This window comes from Heliangelus exortis, chromosome 10 (assembly GCF_036169615.1).
Source record: "Heliangelus exortis chromosome 10, bHelExo1.hap1, whole genome shotgun sequence".
Classification (NCBI taxonomy): domain Eukaryota; kingdom Metazoa; phylum Chordata; class Aves; order Apodiformes; family Trochilidae; genus Heliangelus; species Heliangelus exortis.
Window position 1 is genome coordinate 70551 of NC_092431.1, and position 22254 is coordinate 92804.

The following is a 22254-nucleotide window of genomic DNA, read 5'->3' on the forward strand; positions in this document are numbered from 1 at the left end:
GCTTAACTCTCATACTCTTAATAATCCACTGGTATCAGAGCATCCAACCCACACCCAAGCCTGGCACACGCTTTTTTTCATGGTTTCCTCTCAGCTCAGTGGCTCTGGCACAGGGCACAAATGTGCCACCACATGAACACTGCCCAGCCAGGCTGCCCTGCTCCACAGTACTGCACCAGCACCTCCCCACCCATGTGCCTGACAGCCCAGACATGCCGGAGGCAAGCATTTCATTCTGAGACATACAGATTTTAATATTAAAATAATTTTGTATAAAAATACTTTTGAAAACCGATAGCAAGCAGTCTTCCATGAACAGCAATGAGCATCCTAGCCCTGCAGCAGCCTGGCCAGAGGCAGCCAGAGCATCAGGCACAGGGTGACACAGCCAGCTCTCCTGTGGACCAGGAGATTGCAGTGGAGCCAGCTCCAGAGCTGCAGAGGCACCCTGGAACCTGCACCAGCCACAGCTCTCTTGCTCTCGCTGTGGAGAGGGCTGCCAGGGAAATGCAGCCCCTCAGAGCTGGTAAGCAAGCAGGGCTCTGCCCGAGCCAGAACAATCCCTAGCCCCAAGCCACTGTCAGGACACATGAAGGACAGCAGCCAGCACTGCTCCAGTCCCTCCCAGGCAGGTACAGAGAAGCAGCACACTAAATCTCTCCCAAGTCCTCGTAGACAGGTGACAAGCTGTATTCATCCACAGACTGCTCCTTCCTCTGCACATGCTGGGGCTTCACCACCTGGCTGTACAAAATCTCAATGTTGTTGTTGTTGCTGCTGTTGAGGCTGGGCTTGACAGACACCTTCTCGGAATCTGGGTTCCCCCACTGCCTGCCAGGGTCCCCGCTCTTCTCCCCACCTTTAGGGATGATAAAGGCTGCCTGGGGCTTGGGGGCAGGCACTGGCTTGGGACCCTTGGCCTTGGCATGGAAGGCAGGTACTGAGTAGTCGTCGGCGCTGGGGTTGTAGGGGTACTCGTAGCCACCCCTGCCGTCATGGCCCTGGGTGCGCCAGGCCTCACCTGTGGGTCGCGCTTCGTCGTAGATACAGGTGAAGGGGGGCAGCGAGCGGGGAGCACGGCCCTCAGGCTCATCGTAGATGTGCTCCCTCCGCCCAGGCACTGCTGGGGTCTGGCTGGAGCCCTCAGCCCGGACCTGCTCGTATGTGCCCACGCACAGTGGCAGACGGAGCTTTGCCTCCTCTGAGGCCCCACTGGGCACCTTGGCCCCACTGGCAGGTTTGCTGTCTACAGGGTCTGAGTACAGTGGGTCCAGCCAGGGCCGCAAGCCCTTCACCGCGTCCAGGGGCTCCGAATACACACTGGACAGGTCCTCGGCTGGCAGCACGGCACGGGGCACCTTTGGCAGCGGGGAGCGTGGAGGTGTGCTCGACACCGCGGGCTTGGCCTGTGGCACAGGGAGCTCTGGTAGAATCCGGGTCTTCATCAGAGACATGGCATCTCTCTCCTCCACTGACACAGTGGGCCTGGATGCCAGACCCGCTTTGGATGGCTGAGAGTCATCTCCCTCCGCAGGCAGCTCCAGGCTCAGGGAGTCAGCCAGGGCCTGGCTGATCAGCACCACGCTGGGGCTGTCTGAATCCAGCGAGCCACAGCTCTGCCGGTTCTCCTCCACCTGCGCTTTCTGCTCCCGGATGGAGGCTTCCACCAGGCGGAAGATCTCGTTGCCCTGCTTGGTCTCAAAGGTGAAGTTACCGGGGCCAGAGTCGCAGCGCCTGCCAGCTTCAAAGGAGAACATCACCTGCAGGGGAAGCAGAAGGGTTACCCCATGTCCAGCACTTGCTGACCCTGCACATCATGCAGGCCATACGTCCTGCTGACAGGTGCATGGCTGCAGTGTTGCAGTGCTAATCCTGCAAGAGATTTCACTGGACATCCTGTTCCCTGCAGCAAGGGCCACAGCTCAGCCAGCACCAGTCCAGGGTCCTGCTGTGCTCAGCTTCTGCCAGCACTTGGGCAGGTGGAGCAAGAGGAGCTGCCCAGCAACCCAGAACAAGCTGTGAAGCTGGAGTGGGATGAAGCCTTGAGAGGACATCACTGCAAAATGCTCCAGGGCCAGAGATGGAGGTCCTGGTGGCATTGCCTGTTGCCTTACCTGAGCGTTTCCAGCAAAGTCAACAACTGGCACCAGATAATCTAGGAAACCATATGAAGTTAGCACTGAGAAAAGAGCGGGGCGAGAAGATGAGTTTAGCAGGGGAAACTATTATGGGTAACTATTAGTCAGGAAGAAGCAACGTGATCCAGGGGCAACAGATGCACGACAGAGGAATCCGGCTTTCCACAGGAGAAAGCCCTGAAGCACCAGCTTGGCTACCAATAGCAAGCAAAGCATTTGCCTTACCAACATCACTGTGTTACTGGAATAAAGTACTTTAAGGAGAAGTTTTGCACCAGGGCTGCGTTCCTCAGGCCTGAACATACACGCATGTGCCAGTTCCCATCAGCTGTTGCCCACACCTTTCCTAAACCTCAGCCCCTGAATCAAGGTGAAATTTTCTGCCTCACTGGTGCTCTCTCATGTACAGCAACACCCTCTGGGGTTGCTGCAAAACCATCTGGGGCCAGACTTCCTTTTGTGGGTCAATGCTGCCAAACACAAGTGCAACCAAACTAACACTGCTTGAGGACATGTGGGTACAGCTGCCTGTTCCTCACACCATGTGATGTCCTGCCCACACCATCCTGCCCCAAGCACAGGCCTGGCTGATGAGCTAGATGGCTCCCCAAGTTCCCACTTCTGTTTTGTAAAGTACCACAGAGAGCACTATAAGCAGACTGTAGCTGATACCATCACTGCTATCAATAGCTCTGGGGAGACCACTTCCTCCCTTCCCAGCGCATCAGGTACTTCTTGTGCTCAGGGTAGCAGAAAGACAATCAGGGACATGCTGCTGGAGGACAATGGAGAGGGGACAGACCTACACAGGTAAGCCAGGCTAAGAGCAGTACATCCTGTAAGGTGAATAAATCTGGAGTAATTATGTCTCAAACAGCCCCTGCTGCTCTGGCCACCACCCTTGAAGAGGGATGGACTGAGTTAAAGGAGCAGACAGAACCAAAGGAAGCTAAAGTCCCTGGAGGCTGGGGAGCACTGGGATGGAGAACTGGGGCAAGCCAAGCTGCAAGGATGTCCACCAGGGGGCAGGGGCTGCAACGGCACCAGGAGGAGAGCAAGGACACACAGAGAGGGGCTCTGCACAAACAAGCCCCTGGAAGCGACAGGTGTCCTGCCAGCCCATGCTCCTGCACAGTGACGCAGGCAGGAACTGAAGACATATAGAGCCACAGCTGCACTTGGGGGCCGTGCTACAGCCACTGAGTGCTGTAGAAGATCTGGTGTTTGGCAAGGCCTGCTGCACAGCTGCCACTGGCTGGTCAGGCACATCAGCTCCTCACCCTTCCGTCAGGGAAAGCCCTGTGGGGGAACAGGCTCAGCAAGCAGCACACAGGGACCCCCATCCCCACCTTGTCCCGGCCATATCTCCGGAGCAGCCGGTAGGGCCAGACGTAGATGATCTTATTTCTCCTTGGGTCCTTCAGGACAAGGCTGTCGCGCTCAGCCTTGAGCACATAAGTACCACGCAGCTCGCACCGCTCCGCAGCCTCAGTCCGTTGCACCGTCACCCAGAAGGCGTTCACTGCAGGGACAGGGATGCTCAGGGAGAGCAGAGGAAGCCACATTCCCAGCTCCAGGCGAGGCCTTACTCTGCCCACCACAGGCCGAGAGATGGAGCAGTAGCAGGACAGACCCCGCAGAAGGTGGCCCAACGTCAGGGCAGTGGCAGGTCTCACCTTCATCTCTCGAGTAGTAGATGGAGTTCACAGCCATCTCCAGGGCTGGCGCCTCCCCACTACCCTCTCTGCCACACCAGGCCACCACGCCAGCATTGCTGGGGCTGTTTCCCTGACAAGGGAGAAAAGATCAGCCCAAGCTCCCGGGCCCACTTGCAGCCACTGCCCTCCCAGTCCCGCGTCACTTGGGCCCTCACTGCCACCCACCCTGAGGAGCCCACCCACACTTGGCTGCCCTGCAGCCACACTAAGCCCTTCCCTACCCCCCAGCTGTTGACAGACCCCAGAGCCCTGTATCCAAGCCGACATGAACAGGGATGAGCAGGGCCAGACAGTGCAGAAGGTGCTTCCCTGGAGCTCCCAGCATGACCCCAGGCCCCAGCTGGGCCGTGCACAGGCTGCAGGACAAAGCGGTTCCTCCTGGCAGACCAGACCCTCCAGACCTTGACCCCAGCACAAGCCTACACCGAGACATGTCCTCCTGCAGAGCAGCACCAGGGGGTCCCATGCCACTCACTGTGGCATGGCTGTGCAGGTGTCCCGGTGCCACAGCTCCATTGCACCTGACATCAGCACCTAAAGCATTGCACTGGCCCAGGCACGCTGTCCCAGCAGTACAATCAAGGGAAGGAGCTGGTGGGATGACCCAGTAAGGCAATGGTCTGTGTCCTGTTTCTGCATGGGCAGGAAGGCAGTGCCAGCACCACTGCACACCCACAGAAGGGAAGCAAGCACTTCTATTTTAGTTCGTGCAGAACTGAAAGTGCACTGCACACACTCCCAGGGACCATGTCCCTGCAGCAGGGTCCTTGTAGGGCCTGCACCCTCACTTATACCTCCAAATAACAAAGATCCTGCTCCAGGGAAGTCCCATGCAAATCAAAGGCCCACAGATGCCCTGCAAGAGCTGCTTCAGCAGACTCTGCACTGCCGCATGAGGGTCTGTATTTCGATGGGAGCTGGAAGCTGTTTCTCAGAGTCACATGGGGGTTGCAACAGAAGACAGGTCTTGCAAACGGCAAGCTGCCAGTTTCAGTTTAAAACCCAACCACACAAGCTTCTTAACAAGAGATGAGGGCCAAAAAGGGCATTTCGGCTGTCTTGTGCCAAAACCTGGTGTCCTTAGAGCTCATAGCAGCTACAGGATCTAATATAGCAGGGTTATAGCCTGGGATTGGGAAGGCAAGGGCCCACAGATGTGCCTTTCAGGGTTCTGTTTGACTACACTTTCCCTCACCTTAAAAAAAAAAAAGAAATCCTGTTCTGAACTTCAGACAATCTCTGGCCCTAATTCCCAAGCTACTGGACCCTGCTTACACTCTGGGCAGCTATAAACATGACACAAAATCACGTTCTCTATGTGGACGACCAGAAATCACAACCAAGGATCTCCAGCTTTTCGCACAGAGCTGCCATATGCAGCTCCTGTGCCTCTTGCTTCAGGCCTTTCCAGAACACATGCCATGCTTGCATTTTGCTCACTGCAAAGGCTGGTACTGGCTACAGCACAACCCAAGTCTAAAAACATGTCCCAAGACAGAGAGCAGGAGACCCATGGGGGGCTGCTATTACAGAGGTGTGGATGACCATATCTGTGGGCCAACCACTGTCCAAACTGCCTCGGCAGGGAGGTGTCACACCGGCTGGCCACCAGCTCTGGGGAAGGCTGCAGAGCTGCTATGGGGGCCCAGAACTGCAGGGCTATGCTGCAGGCCCAGCACTGAGGGGGTGCTCCCAGCAGCACGCAGGAGAGAGCCCCAGGGCTGGGAGAAGGGGTGCACAGGAAGCAGGAGGGTCCTGGAGCCAGGCACGGCTCTCCTCTTCTGCTGCTGCTGGGGCTGGAAGGCAGTGGTGGTTGGGCCAAGTGGAAACAAACGCTCCTCAGCCATCACCCAGCCCCCGCCAGGTCTCTGGAGGAGGTGAGGACAGGCTGCACGCTGGCGTAGAAGCACCAGACCCAAAATTTGGAGCCACAACCAAGAATTAGTGACAGCGTGCCAAGGGGTCCCGTAGGCCACCTGGCTGCTGGCATGGCAGGAGCTACCAAGAGGGGACCGGAGGCTCAGGTCCAGGCTCTGACTGCCCGGGAACAGTCCCACCTGCCTCAGGGTCTCGCTCCTCTATCTATGTGGGAAGGGGTAAACCCCCCGGACCCACCCCCATGCCGTGATGCCTGGGCCCCCCGTGCAGCAGCCCACCCCCGGGGTGACCCCTGCCCGGCCGGGGCTCACCGGGAAGGCGATCTCGCAGAGCTTGGCCACCCACTCGTCGCTCTGCTGCTTCTCCGCCGCGAAGAGGTAGCTCCTGTCGGAGGTCTCCAGGCGGAATACGGCGGTGCCGGGCCGCGGGCCGCTCTCGGCTACGGGCCCCACGCTGGTGCAGTCGGCCAGCCGCACCACCGTCTTGTCCAGTCGGCGAGTGCCCAGCCGCTCGGGCGGCAGCGACGGTTCCTTGCACTCGAAGAACTCCAGGCGGGCCACGCCGTGCTGGCTGGCCGGGTACAACACAAACCAGCTCCGCTTCCACCTCTGCAAGGCAGCGGGTCAAGCCGGGCCGGGGCCGGGCCGGCAGCTCACCGCTTCGTCCGTGAGGCTGCCCCCCCGCCCGGGGTCCCGCCCTACCCCGGGCCGGGCGGCGGAACAGGCCCCGACCGCGCCCGACCGCACGCCAGGCCCAGACAGCCCCGAGGGGCAGGACCCCTGGGCTCGGCGGCCCACAAAGCCTCGGCCCTGCTTCCCCAAGCGCCGGGAGGCACCCGCAGCCTGACCAGCCGGGGCAGCAAAGGGGGCGGCGGGCCCGGCGCGGCCCCGCCGGGGAGGGTTAAGGAGGAGGAACGGAGCCCACCCACCCCCGCTGCCCACCTTAGTGCCGAACTTGGGGCTGTGCTGTACCATCAGCGAACCCTCCTTGGCCGGCGGGTCCATCCCCTCCCGATTCACGCCGGCTCCGCCGCTCGCGCTTCCGCCCGCCGCCGAGGGCGGGGCCAGGGGGAAGAGGGCGGGGGAGAGGGAGGGAACGGGACGGGGTGAGGGTGCGTGGTATGGCCGCTTCCACACAGCGACGTCACCGCCCTGGATGTGCACCGGTGCGGGAGCTGAGGGGTCAGAGAGTGGCCGGTCATGCCCTGGCAGAGGCGGGAAAGCTGCAGCAGCTCGGAGAAGGAGCTGGCCCTGTAATGGGAGGTTTTGGCCTCCAGACCCATCGGAGAGCATGTCTCACACTGTCCCAAGGGAGGGGAGGAGATGGAGCTGGTCTTGATCCTGCCACCCCGTTCCACCCTGTGGCCTCCACACCTCTGCCGGCAGCTGCCGAGCAACATCAGGCTCAGGGTGGGCTCTGTGAGCCACAACCTGTGACCAGCACCCACAAGTCACTCTGGGGGGTGGGCATCCAGGGCTGTCACCCCAGGACAGCGTGATCCATGCACCACATACTGCTGCAGTCATACAAATGCTGCAGGGAAGGAATGGCTGCAGTGGAAGATCTTTGCAGATGTTTAAAATTATCTATCTGACATGACACACTGTGAGCACTGGCCTGGGAATTAGGGGTGTAGATTGTCAAGAAAGAGCAAACACAGAAGAGGAAGGTGTTGCTGGGCATGCCCTGGATATGGACTGGCTATGATCACCAGGAGACAGGTCATCAAGGAAATGAGAAGGATAAAACCAGCTTGGCACAGAATCAAGACTGTTCTGCCCCCACCACCCCCTACGCCCCAAAGGAGCCTCCTGTTGCCCATGCCCCCCTGCCAGGCATCCTCTGTGGCTGTCTGCACTGGGCATAGCTACCCTGCACCAGCTTGGGCTACCAAGTGCTATGGGAAGGTGGGGGGGAGGCTTTTACCCCAGGTAAAAGAGAGGAATCTCTCAAGGGTGTCAAAGTGGGTGTCAAACTTCAAAGTGCCTTTCATAGGAAATTTAAACAATTCAGGGAGCAGGAGATCATGTTGAACAAAATGCATTCAGAAAACCTGGCAGGGCTTTAATGAAGCAATAGGCCAAAATGGAAAACACCCCAACAGTGGGGGGAAGCGGAGTTCATAGTTCAGAAAATCACATGAAACTGCAGAAAAAAGGCATAAAGGTATAAACTAGGAAAAAAAATAGGAGGTACAGGAAAAAAAATCAACAAAGCCGAAAACCGAGATGAATTGTAACTATCAAGAAATGTGAAGGATTGCCTTAATATGAAGGAAAACCTTAAAAAAAAGAAGATGCCAATAGGAGGAAGCTGGGCAGCCCATGCAGCCCGGTGTCTTAGTGAGATTGGGAGGGACGGCAGAAAGCGACATGACTCCATTGCTCGGTGGCTTCTCCTCCTCATAGCCGTCATTGAGGAGAGTGGTTGTGATCACATAACCAACAGCACGAGCATGTGTGAAAGAGGTGTAGGTAAGAGAAAACGTGATCAGATTAGCTGGGCTGAAGACTGTTCAGGGACTGAAGCTGTAAATGCTCATGCTGCTGCTGAGCTCCAGGCAGACCTCGCTGGCTCACGGTGCTCTCTGGTGGCCTGCTGCCTGCCACGTCACCGCTGGGCTCCTTGGTGGTCCAGACATACCGGCAGTGCCTCAATGCAGGAGGAAAACCTCTGCTTTCTCCTGCCCCCATTCCTCATAGTTGCATAGTTGCATGATAACAAAATCTGGTACCTACTCCCTGGGTTATGTTGACACCTCATAATGAGCCTGACAAATAGGAGAAGTGGTCAGGAAAAGGGCAGAGCAATGCAGTGATGCCAAACACCTTCAATGTAGGCAGGTATCAGTGGCTGTGCAGATGGAGGACAGGGAACTAATGACGTGGCAGCACTTCTGCAAACCAGAACCTGTGGGATAGAGGGGATCATGAGCCAAACGTGTCAACATCTCAGAGCAGCGTGACAAAAGGCAAACAGCAGCCTGACATATGCAAGCAGGCGAGTCACATGCAAAGCACACGAAACAGTCGTGATGTCCTGAATCCGGGAAGCCAGAGAGAACTCACACCCTGGGCCTGGTGTGCAGGTACCAGCGGGAGAGGCGACAGCTCAGTGGTAAAGACAAGGGGAAATCTTCGGGTCGGGCTGAAGCGCCCGGACCACCACGGAGCGGTTTTGCCGAAGGCTACGCGGCGACCCCCGCCCCGCCCTGCGCCCTGGCCCCGCCGCGGCCCCACCCGCCGGTGCCGCCCCCTGCGCTGCGGCGAGCCTGTCTCCTCGGAGGGGAGGGCAGGTGGCGGAGCCGTCCTCCATGAGTCTGTGCACCCTTCCATCTCTCCGAGCATCCCTCCACTCCCTCCGCGAATCCCTCTGCGCATCCCTCAATCTCTCTGCCAGTTTCCCCTGCATCCCCTCCATCCCCCCCCCCGCACCCTTCCATCCCCCCGCGCACCCCTCCGCCCGCCCCAGCTACGGCAGGGCCGCTACTGCACGGGTATGGCGGGGCGGCCGCCCTTCCTCTGCGGCGTGGTGGAAGGTAGGTCCCTCCGGGGATGCGGCTGGGGCCGGTGCCTCACCTGGGCACTGCAGGTGCTTCGCCTGCTCCACTCAGACCGAAGAGGGACTGGGAAGGGCCGCCAGGACCCGAGGGGAGGCAGGGCCCCTGTCCATTCCCAAGGGTACGAATCCACCCCCACTGTCACTCCCCATCCCCCGAGGCTGCTGCACTCCAAGCTACCCCGCAAAAGGGCATGGGGACCCACTGCTTTGGGCTCCAGCATGGAGGATCCCGGTGTCTGCCCTCCTGCCACTCTGCCCGCAGTGCAGTGCTGCCTCGGGCTGTAGCCAAAGATGGCCAGGAAGAGCCTGGTCTCTCATAGCAATTCTGTATGGACCAGCCCTGTCTTTCTGCTCCCCCATGTCCCCAACTCTCGTTTCTGTAGCACAACACCTCTGGAGCAGGGCTACGCCTGGCAGCACTGGGAAAAAGGCGTCTTCACTTTTCCTTGCAACGCAATATCCCCTCCCTCCCCAGAAGCCCACTGTCCACTGCCTTGCCAGGGAGGAAACAAAACCACCATGCAAATAAACGCAAAATAAATGGAAAGTGCAGGGATGGGGAAGTTGATAGCGAAGAGAAATAAGAGGGAGGAAGAATCATTGATACAGGGAGGTTGACCTGGGACAGAGGACACAAATGCTGTCAGCAGAGCCATGCCAGGAGAAGGTGGCTAAAGAGTGAGGAAGGAAAGGCACTCCTCACCCTGGCACAGGACCCAGCATGGAACATGGTGGTGTGGTGGCAGGCAGGCTGCTGGGCAGGGTACAGCTGAGCAGGGCCAGGTCAGGCCAGGAGTGTCCTACACAGAACCCCCCCTGCCCCTAACGCCCTGGAGATGGCTGAACTGGTGTCACTTCACAGCAATGTGTGAGTGAGGCACTCATAGGCAGATGCTGCACGGGGACTCCTGTGAACTGAGCAGGAGTTGTCATGGATTGGGAAATGGAAAATCATGGACAATATAATGGGAATACTTTTATCGGGTGAAATGCTTGCTGAGATTCTTGAGTGGCCACAAATTGGGCCCTCTGCATAGTGGGGGGTGGTTAGCAAGGTGAATATATATAATATCAAAGTAGATGGATATTCAAGCAGGTAGATCTGTAAAGGAGATAATGTTCAGTGTGTGCTGTAGCACAGTCTGTGCCCCAGGCAGGGGCTGGGGCTGCAGGGTCGGCTCCTTCCAAAGGGCACGCAGTGATAGGGTCCCTTCCCAGGCAGACCAGCTCTGGTGCACTTGGGTGCTTTGGGGACACATGGGTGCTTTTCTGGGAAATGGTGGCCTTGTGAAACCATCAGCTGCTGTAGTGCTGCAGCCTCAAGCTTGTGTCAGACCCACTGATCCCCAGAGACTACAAGCAGCAGAAGTGGAAATGTTTAGAAACACTTGGGAATTTGATGACTCCAGATCCGTAGTTCCTGCATTCAGTTTTGTTGATGTGAACCTTCTGGAAGGACAATGTCCTTGCAGCCAGTCTTGGTGCTCAGTGATGAGTGGTTGTTTTAGCAGGGAACTGGTAAGGTTGCTCTCTGGTGTGCTTTTCCTCTGCAGATTTTCTCTGGACAAGCTTATGGGATGGTGTTTTCAATGGGAGACAGACAAGGTGCCTGTGAAAGGTCTTGCGGAGTCACAGTCCCAGCACTCATGGGCATCCATGCATGTTGTTAGTTACTGATCTCAACAGGTTGCCATGGGTCAGGGGTACTGCCTCAGTCTTGTCCTGCTGCAATGCAGGCGTATGTCTGCAGGGTGTGGGAAAGAGCTGTGCCAGTGCAGTTCCGGTGCAGTTTGAGTAGTGCAATGATTACAGAGAGCCTGTCCATAGCCTGTCCAGGAACAACAATACTTTGCTTGACACTACACAGACACGGAGATATGTAGAGACACAGAGCTGGTCCCTGTAAAGAAGAAAATCCCTAGGCAGAAATCTCCAGGGAAGGTATATGACAGCTCTGTGATTTTGTGCACCCCAAAATCACACTAGAGTGCTTCATAACCCAGCCAGCCCTCAGCTGTCTTCTCTAGGCTTGGCTTTTGCTGTGCAAATTCCTCCTCCCAGGTTAAGCACTACCTTGTGCAGTTCTTCCCAGCTGCCTCTCTCTGGGAAGGATAGAACCACAGGCTTTATAACCACTTGCTAGAATACCAGTGCCCAGCAAGATCATAGCAGGATAAGGAACACCTGAAGGACCCAGAGATCAACATCTGGTGGAGCCCTGCGTTTAAGAGCTGCCATAGTGACAAAACAGAGAGAGAATCTGTTCTGAGGCAGATACTGAAAATGCATTTTCATGGTTCTTTTTGTTTGTTTTTGGTTTTCCCTGTTACAGGTTTCTATGGGAGACCGTGGTCTATGGAACAGAGGAAACTTCTCTTTCAATGGCAAGTACCCTGATTTTTTCTCTCTGCAGGTACTAGCCTGTGGCAGAGTGACAAGGTCAAAAGCCAAAATGCTGTGGAGGCAGGAGCAGTGAGGAAAACATGATGGAGGGAGGCTCCTGAGGCTCCTGGGGCAACAGTAGCAAAGGGGGCTCAGGACAGGGCCCCTCTGTCCCAGAGCACCCCTGGATCCAGCTCTGGGAATGACTCCCCTGCTCTGGCCCCGGTGTGGTGGCTGTGAGATCGACAGACAGCCCAAGGATGTTCAGACAGATGTGGGCCATGCTGCCTCTTGCCAGCAGATGGTGCTGGGACTCTGCTGCAGCCCAGATGTATCCAGATGTGCTTGGCTGGGGGCTCTGGGACTGGGCTGGGTTCCTGAAGGTGCCCATTGCCTCACCTCTGAGCCACGCGGGCCTGGGAAGTGCTACATGGCACCAGCCCCTGTGAGCACGCCCTGTGTTCCTGCTGCCATCCCAGCAAGTGACCAGCTCACCCTACCTGGGGTCACCGTCCCCACTGCCCTGTGCTCTCAGTGAGGCACCAGGAGGTGCTTCCAGCTAGCCCAGCCTTGCTGGAGCTGGGTGTGACCTTGTGGAAACAGATGGCACAGCAAACCTGCGTCACTCCATCATGGCACAAGTGTTGGGATTACCAGTGGGAGCACTGGGTGACATTTATGTCTCTGCATGGTGCTTGATAGTACACAGAGCTGGGCTGCCTGTGCAGGGGAAGAGCTGGGGCTCTGCAGCCAGGAGGGCTCTGTGTATGCAGAGGCTAGAAGCCTGTAGGTCTGGAGCAGGAAAGGGTGCTGAGTGCTGAGGAGCTCTTGGTGCTTCAGGCTGGCATGTGTCCAAACACCACTTTGCAAAGAGCATAGCCTGGAGCCCTGGGTGATGCCTTGTTGTTGCTATGCAGGCTGAAGCGCCGGGGGCTAAACTGCTACGTGTATGCACCCAAGGATGAGCTGAAGCACCGGCTGCTCTGGCGGGAGCCCTACACAGAGCAGGAGGCAGGTACCGGCTCTGCTGGGCCCCAGCATGGGTGGGCTGCAGGTGTCCCAGGTCTGAAGTGTGGTCTGTGTCTCAGCCCGGCTCTTAGCACTCTTACTGCCAGGAACATGCCCATCACAGGTAGGCCACAGGCCTAGTGCCCAGAGACCCCCAGACCCTGCCTGGTACAGGGAGACCACCCAGACCCTGCCCACACTCTGGAATTGCCTAGGAGCCCTCTGTCACAGGGGCCTCTGGCAATGAGCTTGAATACGCCAGGCCCCACTGACCCTTGCAGAGAGTCCTCTGTGTCCTAAGGGACTGGAAACTGTCTGCCCAGGTCTTCTCTTGTAGTTGCTGATGCCCTCAGCTCCTTCCTTTTGGGCCACTGTGGTTCCCTCTCCCTCCATCCCTCACCTCGCTGCACACACAGCACCCCTTCTGCTTTGTCCCCAGCCCACATGCAGTCTCTCATCAAAGCTGCCCAAGAGCAGAACGTGGAGTTTGTTTTTGCCATTTCTGCTGGCCAGGACATGGTGTTTTCAAGTGCTGGGGATCAGCTCCTGCTACAGCAAAAACTCAGGCAGGTACCGTGGGCCATTCCTTCATCCCACTGCTCCCAGCAGAGGGACACCCGTGTTTGTGTGTGGGCCCTGTGGCCACCCCAGCAGCGAGTGTGGGGCTGCAAGGCCCTCCTGCTGCTGCACATCAAGAAGCAGCTGTGTGTGTGGCAGGACCTTGGCCAGGGCTGGCTGCCTCTGATCTCTCTGCTGCCAGGGACCCTAGCAGTCCATGCCCATGCCTGCAGGTGGCTGCCTTGGGGTGCCGTGCCTTCGCGTTGCTCTTTGATGACATCGACCCCTGCATGTGCCAAGCTGACAGAGATGTCTTCCCCTCCCTGGCACAGGCTCAGGCCTCTGTGGCCAACGAGATGTACAGGAGGCTGGGCGAACCCTCCATCTTTCTCTTCTGCCCTACAGGTACTTCTGTCAGCCCTGTGGCCCCATCCCTCCCCCTGGGAGCCTGGTGCTTGGCCAGGGCCCTTTGGCTGCTGCACCCCGTCCTTGTGTCAGCCTTGACAGCCTCCAGGGTTTCCCCTATTCCCCATGCGTTTGTGGGAGCCCAGGAAATCTCAGAACAATGGGACCAGGCTGCAGAGGGGCTGGTGCTGCAGTAGCCCTGCATGCTGTGTTCCCTGCACCTTTTCTCTGCTCCCTGCTCTGCCCATCAGGGATTCCTGTGCTCTCTCCTCAGAGTATTGCAGCTCCCTGTGCTCTCCCAGTCCTGGTCGGTCCCATTACTTGCTGACCCTTGGACAGGAGCTGCTGTCCGGGATCAGTATGGTTTGGACAGGTGAGCTCCTGGCCAGCTCTGGGGGTTGCATGGCCCCAGCCAGGCAGGGCTGGGCTGGGCTGGGTGTCTTCTCTCCTGGCTGGGGAGAATGGGGCAGACTGAGCTGGCCCTTGACTCCACACTGAGTGCCCAGACATGTGCCTGTCCCTGTGCTGCCTGCTGCTCTACACATCTCCCTGCTGTGATGCTACAGGCCCAAAGGTGGTGTCACAGGAGCTCTCAGCCACGGTGCTGGAGGAGGTGGAGGGTGTCCTTCGGCGCCGCCCCATCATCTGGGACAACCTGTATGCCAATGACTATGACTGCAGACGTGTCTTCCTGGGCCCCTACACTGGACGTGCTCCAGGCCTCATGGCCAGGCTGGGTGGATTGCTCCTTAACCCCAATTGTGAGCTCCAGGCCAACTTCATTCCCATACACACACTGGGCACCTGGTTTCAGAGCGAGCTGCGGAGCTGTGCTCACCTTGATCACACAGGTACCTGGCTTTGGGACCCCAAGCAGCTCAGTATGTGGGACCCTACTGCTGGCAGTGAGCTTGTGCACCCAAGGCAGGGCCCTGGCCATCACTGCCCATCTTTGCCATGGCCCTACAGACTTTCCTGCATGGCAGCCTGGGTGAGGTGTCACTTGGCTGGGCAGCATGGGATGTGTCCTGAGGGGTATCTCCTTGGGGTGGGTGGTCTGCCTGCCTTCAGTGTGGCGTGGGAGAGCTCCATTAATCCAAGAGTGGGGCTGCCCAGGCTGATGAGCTCCAGTTCCTCAGGGATGGACACTGTGGAAGCTCTGGGGGACAGACAGAGCGCACTAGAGGGGAGCTACAGCCCTCAGGAGGCCTTGGAGCTGGCACTGCTTGACTGGGTGGCTGAGATAAATCATCAGACCTTGGAGCCAGGTAGGTGATGGACTTGCACCAAGCAATGCAAAGTCCTTTGTCCTGGCAGCTTCCCAGTCCCTGCTAGCTCAGAGATGGAACTTCCTGGCCAGTCCTGGGGCTGGGCAGCTTCCATGCAGGTGCCAGAGGAGCTTCCCCCTTGCTCTCTTCTGGCAGCAGGAAGGACCATGGCACACCCGAGCATTAGCCTCAAGGGAGGAAAGTGGCTTCGGACGGGCCCAGCAGGAGGACAGGAGACCATGCCCAACCCCCAGCCCTACGACTCTGCTCCTAGTGGGGCAGACCAGGGTCCTTGTGGTGTGGCACCAGAGAATAGAAGGAAGATGACCTCAAGGGCTGAGAACGACAGTGGGAGCAGGACCTCTGCCAGCCATCACCAAAGCCTCACAGGGGATGGGGACCAGCTCACCACAAGGAGCAGAGAGAGCTGCAAGCCCTCCTCTGCTCTGCCCAGCACAGCTGGGAGTGTTCAGCCCTCAGGAACCCCGGTGGCTACTGAGACCCTTCAAAGCCCAGGCTCTGCAATGTGCTGCAGCAGTGGGGCCAACAGCAGCCAGGGCCTTCCCCTACCCACCTGTGATGCCAGGACCAGTGGTGACAGCCACCCTCAGGTCCCCAGCAGTACCCAGCCTGAGGACAACAGGGTTGACATGCCTCTGACACCCCCACGGTCTGGGGCTGACACTAGCCCTGGCCCCCCAGCACCACTCAGTGATGGGGCTGGCACCAGCTCTGGTCACCCAGCAGCTCTCACTGATGGGGCTGGTGGCAGCCCTGGCTCCACAGCACCATTGACACCAGAGGAAAATGGGTCCAGCCCCATGGCCCTGCCAACTCTAGAGGAGGCCAGGTCCAGCCCCACAGCACCTGTGACCCCAGAGGTGGCCAGGTCTAGCCCCATGACACCTGTGATCCCAGAAGAGGCCAGGTCCGTGCCTTCAGTATTGCTGGCCCTCAAGGATGACAGGTCTAACCCCACAGCACCACTAACTCTGGAAGAGGTGAGGATGCTGGTGGAGCTCTTCTACCTTCCCTACAATCATGGGCCACAGGCACAGCGTATTCTGGAGAACTTTCGTTGGCTCTGGGAAAACAGCTTCAGCGTGGGGATCCCAGCCACAGCTACTGATACCTGTGGGGTAAGGCTGCTCTGGGCACTGCTGTGGGCCAGTACCCATGATGGTCACACTGAGGGCTGGTTCCCCCACAGGGCACGCAGTGGCGCAGCCAAGCCCGGGCCTTCCAGCTCCTCTGTGCTCAGACATGTCACCTGCACAGCCGCTTCGTCAGCAGTGCTGGACGGGTGCTGCTCTATGACCTCCACCCTTACCTCTGGGACGTGCGCAACATACTGCTGGCTGCCAGTGCCTTCATCCTCTGGCTGGGTAGGTGGCTGGTGGAGCACTGAGCCAACCCCTGTGGCCCCGTAGCACACACGCACTCACACCCTGGCCAAACCCATCCCTCTTGGAGTGCTGGGTCCCCCACACACTGTGACATACCCGAGGCAGCTGAAACTTGTCCTGTGGTAACCCATATTAGTCCTCTCTTTAGGAGGAGAAGGTGAAGGTGTCTTGGACCCCCTCCCAGAGGTCTGGGGTCCCTATGTCCAGCTGGGGGTGCCAGGGTCTTTCCTGGGTTTCACCTCCCATTGACACCTTCCCTGCCACTGGGCCATGTCCCACACTCACCCCTTACCTCCCTTGCAGATGGCCATCTGCTCTGTGACCCTGGCCCCAAGGGCACCTGGGGAAGCTGCTTTGGCTGTAAGTACCAGCATTGCCCCGGCTCACCTGCCTGGACAGTGTTGCCCTGGGTGCTGTCCTCCATCTCCTCCAGCCCCACAGCAACACCCACCAGAGCTGAGCGGGAATGGCTATGGGCACCCCTGCGTGCTCTGACACACTGAGGCAGATGTGGCACTGCTGCTGGGAAGAGAGCAATCATCAGAGCTGCTTTTAACCATCTCTTGCAGTCTAGAGGGAATGTCTGCTTCTAGGGCATGGTTCTTCAGCCCTGTTAACCCAAAGACTCCTTCACCTTTCTGGTGAAAGGTATCTAATGGCTATTGGGAGCAGTAGTGTCCTCGGTGACAGAGGTGAGGTTGGATTTTGAATGCCTGTACATCACTTTGGTGGTCCCTGTTCCTGTGGTTTAGGGTTCCTTACTGCTCTGTGGGCCTTTGGCCTCTTACAAACCAGGAACTGTTACAAGATCACAATCTGAGAGGGTCACTAACCCCAGTACTGGATGGGGCCATATGCCTTGAACCACTTCTGCAGGGAAGCACCCACATGCAGAGCAAGTTCCCACAGGCCCTGCAGAGCCAGATGGTTGGGCAGCTAAGCAACGATCTGCTCTCCTTGCCAGCTGCAGCTTTCCAAACATGTCCAGGAGCTGTGTCTGTCATGGAGGGAGGGTCATAACTTTCACCATTGCCCCACTTCAAGTCCTGTTGCAGAGGGTGTGTTGTTATCCCAATGCATAGAGGTGGCTGCCCAAGCCCAGGTGAGGTCCTGTGCTGGGGATGCAGAACTGCGGGGCAGATCCTTGGAGCATTGACTCGTGTGTGACCAGTGTAGCAGAGGCTGATCTCCTGTTGGGCCAGCAGTTTTTCGTTCACTATGTGTGTATGTGTTCTGCTGCCTCCAGGGTGTCAGAGCATCACCACTCCAATCCTGCTGGCAGGGGATGCTGAGCCCTGGGTGCACCGTGGGGGCCTCTTTGGAGAGTTGCAGGTTAGAGTGTGCTCATGTCTGTGGGGGCTGAGGGAGGCGCTGGGAAGCTGGAATCCCAGCTGCTGCTCCTGGTCCTGCCGTGGGGTTACTGCAAACTTGGGAAGGCAGAGCTGCCTCAGGATTCTGCATCTCAGCTGAGGCTCCTGGGGTTCAGGCTCCCTCAGAGGGGCCCTCCGCCTGTTGCCTGCAGAACAAGGTTTGGAGCTAAGGCAACCTGCTCCTTGATAGGCTGTATCTCTTCCAGGAGCTGCTGCCCGTGGGGAACAGCTGTGACCTCTTCTATCACCCACCTCCACTCTCCCCATCCAGTCAGCTGTACCTCCTGCGGCCGCTGCTGCCCCTGGACAAGGTGAGAGCAGGGGTACAAAGGGGTGGCCCACGCAACAGGGGTTGGGACTCACCTTTGCATGGGCTGTGCTGTACACGTTCATCTGCTGCTGCTCCCATGGCTGACCTTGCAAGGCAGGGTAATGCAGGTGGGAAGGGACCTCTGGGATCCAGCCTGTGCTCAGAGCAGCCCAGGTCACCCAGGGCTGTGTCGAGCAGTATGTCAGCTCCATGGGGTTCCATGGGGAGAGCAGGTGTGTCAGTTGCCAGGAAAGATCCAGAACAGGACAAATCTGTATGGCAACCTCCTGCAGCCTTCATCCCTCTGCAGCTCTAGGCACTTTCTGGGCCTGATGAGATTATTCTCCAAACTAGTCCCTTCTTCAAATGTTCATCCAGTTTACAGAATGATTCCATGCTGGAGAGGCAGCAGCCTGTCATCTGCCAGACCCCCTGCTCTGTTCAACATCCCAGCAGTTCAATGAGATGGGCATGGAAAAGGAAAATTTAGAAGTAGGTGAACACACAAGTTAAACTGCTTCCAAACTCAGCAGAGCCCCGAGTTTCCCAAGTGCCAGAACCTGCAAAAAACACTCTGCTCCCTCTCCTAGATGAAGTAAATGCTAATGCTGCAAATGCAGCTATCACAGCTACAAATCCCTCTTAAATACAGTCCCTGAAATGCACAGCTGCAGCCCTTTTAAATAAGAGAGGAGCTGCAAGCACATGAGAGCTCATTATGTTATCAGGCTGCAGCTGCCAGCAGTTCCCATTGCAAAAGCTTGTTTTCAATTGTCTGTTGTCAAAGTTCATCTGATCAACTTTAACAAGTTGAATGTCTCTGTCCAGTGAAACTTGGAAAGCAAAACCCAGCTAAGCACTGCAGCCTGTTCTGAGAGTGGTGCTTGGAAGCACTCTATCCTGCCTGTGTCCTTCAGGGATTGGGGCAGCCTTTCCTTTCAGAAGCAATTTCAGTGGGATGTTCTTTTGGATGATTCTGTGAGCAGCAGCAAAATAAAATCTGATCAAGACAGGAAAATTTGAGACATCTCACTTTGCACATGCTCTGTGTCAGCATCAGTTTCCCTGCTGCTCTGGCTGCTCAGAGCATGCTCTGCCCTGGGACTGAGCGTGTTTCCTTAGCAGCTGCTGCTCTGGGATACCTGACTGGAATGGCAATTTCTCATTTTGAAGCATTGCTGTGCTGTGGCAACAAGCCTCAGGTGGCCAGCAGAAGGTGGTGCACAGTGCATCACCTGGCACAGATGCCAGTGCTGAAACACCTTCCCCTGGCCAGGACACACTGGAGGCCACAGCTCTGGTTGTTGCCCCTCTTTATAGTTAACTTGGGTGCATCATGCCTGGTGGCAGGCAGCTGAGGGGCACCAGTGGGGAAGGGTTTGGGCAGAGTAAGCAGAGCCAGGGCTTAGGTGAATCTGGGTCTTCCAGGGAGAGCTTTACCGAATGTGCCGGGAGAGTCTGGACTGTGACCCCAAAGTTACAAAGATCCTTGCAGCCCACCCTGATCTCCTTGGTGACAGGTGAGATGCAGTGCCTCTAGGGCTCCCTCTTGCCAGATGTGTGCTGATACTGTCATGTTCGGGGTGAGGCAGGGCCATGGGGCAAGGCAGTGGCCTCTCCTGACATCCCTGTGGCTACTAGCTCTGCTGGCACCATGGCTGGCACAGCCTCACCCTGTGGGAGAGGGCAGGGAGGGCAGTCCCTGCCCTGATGTCCAGCTAGGTTGAGGCAACCACTTAGGGTTGTGGTGGCTCCCCTTGGCTCAGGGCTTCTTCTGGGGGGTCTCATAGGGCTGGCGGGCTCCTGTCCTGCTGTAGCAGGAGGAGGAGGCTGGCTGGCCAGAGCTTTTCCTGGGGCAGGCTGGCTCTGGGTGCAGCTAAGCCATGCTCCTGCTCTGCTGGCAGGCTTCTGGGCAGCTTCCTGAGCCTCAGCCCTGAGTACACCTTTGTGCTGGAGGATGAGCGTGGTCTCTGTGGCTATGCAGCCGGAGCACTCTGTGCTGAAGGCTTCCTGCAGCAGCGAGACAGCAGCTGGCTGCCGGCCATACGGCACAAGTACCCCCGAGACCTGGGCGCAGGCGCTCCAGCTCTGGGACAGGTGAGAGGGCACCTGAAGCAGAGTGGAGTGGGTACAGGGGGGTGGCGGGGGTTCCCTCACTTGTTTTTTTCACCTGCAGGATGCTTTGGGGGAAGCATTGCTCTTCTTCCACTCGGAGCCACCAGCTGTGCCCCTGCCTGTGCTGCGGCGCTTCCCCTCCCTGGTGCAGCTGGGCACGGCCCCCCGAGTGCTGGACGTGGGGGCCAGCCGCAGCCTGGCCATCTGCCTGCTGAGTGCACTCAGGGCCAATGGTGAGCATCACCTCCCCGTGCTGCCACGTGAGGCACCCTTGGTCCATCAAAGTCCCATTCCAGCTGCTCCCTTGTCCATCCCAGAGCTGGGGGATGGCCCCACCTGCACCCCACCTCTCTGCACAGCCCTGGGGTAGCCCTCTCTGGGACTCCCTGTCCCCTCTCTGATACAGCCTGGGCCCAGCTGCCAATGGACTGTGCCCTTGCCTTGCACTGGGGACATGGAGACCTTTGTCCCAGGGGATCACACAGGCACCCATTGCCAAAGGGCAGTGCAGAGGTCCCAGCCCCAGAGCTGGGTCTCCAGTGCCAGTGCCTGACCTCTTGCCTCCCTTCCAGGGTCACGGGGAGTGTTTTGCCAGGTCAGTGCCACTGACAGACAGCAGCTGAGCTTCTACAACAAGCTGGGCTTTGTTGCCCTGCCAGTGCCCTGGGGCAACTCCCCTGGTGTTCGGCTCCTGGGACGTCTCCTCTGAGCACGCTGCTTTGGGTGCAGGCATGGGACAACAGTGTCAAGGGACAGGCTGACTCCCCAGCCTGGGCAGCATCAGCCCAAGGGAATGGAAGCAGAGGGGCACCTTGAGCAGGGCAGGTATCCATGATGGGGGACATGGGCTGGGGGGTGTCATTGGGATGTGTGCAGGGCGCAAGGCTGTGAGGGTCCTTGGGCAATAGAGGGATATTTCCGCCATCTCAGAAGATTTGGCTGTCAGGGCTCCTCCACTCCTTCCCAACTGTTCCTGCTTGATGAGCACCCTCTGTCTTTGCTGCAGAGCCAGCAACATCCCCAGGCTGTCTGCAGAGCACCAAGCCTGGCAGAAGCCACAGCGGTAGTATTTGGGATGCTGGTCTCAGAGCATGGCACAATGCATTAGTGCTAAGCATTTCTGTCCTGCAGGCTGGGCTGTCCAGCTCTCCCCATCCCCTCTGTGGTCCTAGGCTGGGCAGCTGGGGCTGGGGCTGGGGCTGGCCCTTGGCACCCAGAGAGGTATGTATGAACTGATCTGGTATGGGACACAGTGAGGCAGCCTCCGTATCTGATGTCCAGAGGCTGAAGGAAGTGCTGTCCCTAGCAATAAAGCATTTGCTGGGCTGTCACCATGGTTTGATTTCTTGAGGGAAGTGCTGGAGTAGCAGCATGTCCTTCTCACACCCTCAGCACACACACCTTCCAGCCAGCCCTGTCTGTCCATCCCATGCTGACTGTCATTACAGCTGGTCCCGTGTAACCTCAAACGAAGCAGTTCCGCACACATCTACCTCTCCAGCAGCTCACCAGCCCTTGGCTTCCCCCTGCACCATGTTCCAGGAAGGAGCTCCATGGCGCTCGGTAGGCCCCAACCCTGCTGGATAGGATCCCAGGCCTGGGCCTTCCCTGTGGTCCCGGCTGCCTTGTGGGTCTGGGGTCTGCTGCATACCTAGGACAGGCAGGATGCCCTCCTGGGGGAAACGTCTGTGCAGCCGTCCTGCTGCAGCCTCTGGAAAAGAGCAGGGAGAGAGGGCTGGAAGAAGCAACGAAGAGAGGCTCTGCCTTTCCCCGTGCCCGGGGCAGCCGTGGGTGTCCCAGGAGGGACGGGGAGCTCGGTGCTCCCGGGCTGCTGAGACCCCGCGGGATCCTCTGCGGTCGGTCTGTCGGGGAAGGGAAGGGAAGGGGAAAGTCAGGGGAAGGGAAGGGCCGCCCCCCGGCACCCGCCAGCTCCAACGCCCTCTGCTCCGCCCCCGCAGCCTCGCAGCGGCGGGGTACACCCAGAATCCCCGTCCCGGGGGCGCGGTGCCGGCCCTGAAGTGTAGCCCAGCCCGGGCTGGGGGTCCCGGTGGGACCTACCCCATCCCGGGGTCGGGACCACACGGCGTGAGCCGGGGTGGAGGGGCGGAGCGGGCCGCCCCCGGACACTTGGGCACGG

The 22254-nt window shown here is 58.3% G+C and overlaps 2 protein-coding genes and 1 long non-coding RNA gene across 4 annotated transcripts; 1 reads left to right on the forward strand and 2 right to left on the reverse strand.

Moving 5' to 3' along the window:
- Window positions 1-228: 228 nt before the first annotated feature.
- DOK1 (docking protein 1) lies at window positions 229-7041 on the reverse strand. Its single transcript, XM_071752999.1, has 5 exons — window positions 6676-7041; window positions 6046-6342; window positions 3815-3926; window positions 3488-3660; window positions 229-1760 (listed from the first exon to the last, which is right to left on the reverse strand). Exons 1-5 carry the CDS (start codon window positions 7024-7026, stop codon window positions 651-653), a joined length of 2043 nt encoding a protein of 680 aa, XP_071609100.1. The 5' UTR covers window positions 7027-7041; the 3' UTR covers window positions 229-650.
- Window positions 7042-9013: 1972 nt separating this feature from the next.
- On the forward strand, window positions 9014-21448 carry LOC139800265 (protein O-GlcNAcase-like). Its single transcript, XM_071753021.1, has 17 exons — window positions 9014-9272; window positions 11628-11679; window positions 12595-12692; window positions 13125-13255; window positions 13477-13648; window positions 13923-14021; window positions 14215-14499; window positions 14788-14916; window positions 15073-16055; window positions 16127-16301; window positions 16626-16682; window positions 17569-17654; window positions 17899-18003; window positions 19431-19522; window positions 19907-20099; window positions 20179-20350; window positions 20690-21448. The coding sequence occupies exons 1-17, from the start codon at window positions 9233-9235 to the stop codon at window positions 20824-20826; spliced, it is 3006 nt and encodes a 1001-aa protein (XP_071609122.1). The 5' UTR covers window positions 9014-9232; the 3' UTR covers window positions 20827-21448.
- LOC139800266 (uncharacterized) lies at window positions 17061-22240 on the reverse strand. Of its 2 annotated transcripts, XR_011727692.1 has the most exons (3): window positions 22176-22240; window positions 18056-21828; window positions 17061-17838 (listed from the first exon to the last, which is right to left on the reverse strand). It is a non-coding gene; the product is annotated as an uncharacterized lncRNA (long non-coding RNA). The 2 variants fall into 2 exon arrangements; XR_011727691.1 differs by having other exon boundaries at window positions 17061-21828.
- Between the last annotated feature and the right edge of the window lie 14 nt (window positions 22241-22254).

Bases quoted from the DNA above. Each gene is read 5' to 3' on its own strand.
- DOK1 (XM_071752999.1), bottom strand. From the start codon at position 7,026: ATGCTCTCCGATGGGTCTGGAGGCCAAAACCTCCCATTACAGGGCCAG. The intron at 6,343-6,675 runs GTGGGCAGCGGG...GCTGCCTTGCAG, and splicing joins GCCCCAAGTTCGGCACTAAG to AGGTGGAAGCGGAGCTGGTT. The intron at 3,927-6,045 runs GTGAGCCCCGGC...CTCCCTTGTCAG, and splicing joins TCTGCGAGATCGCCTTCCCG to GGAAACAGCCCCAGCAATGC.
- LOC139800265 (XM_071753021.1), top strand. From the start codon at position 9,233: ATGGCGGGGCGGCCGCCCTTCCTCTGCGGCGTGGTGGAAG. The intron at 11,680-12,594 runs GCAAGTACCCTG...GTTGCTATGCAG, and splicing joins AGGAAACTTCTCTTTCAATG to GCTGAAGCGCCGGGGGCTAA. The intron at 14,022-14,214 runs GTGAGCTCCTGG...GTGATGCTACAG, and splicing joins GATCAGTATGGTTTGGACAG to GCCCAAAGGTGGTGTCACAG.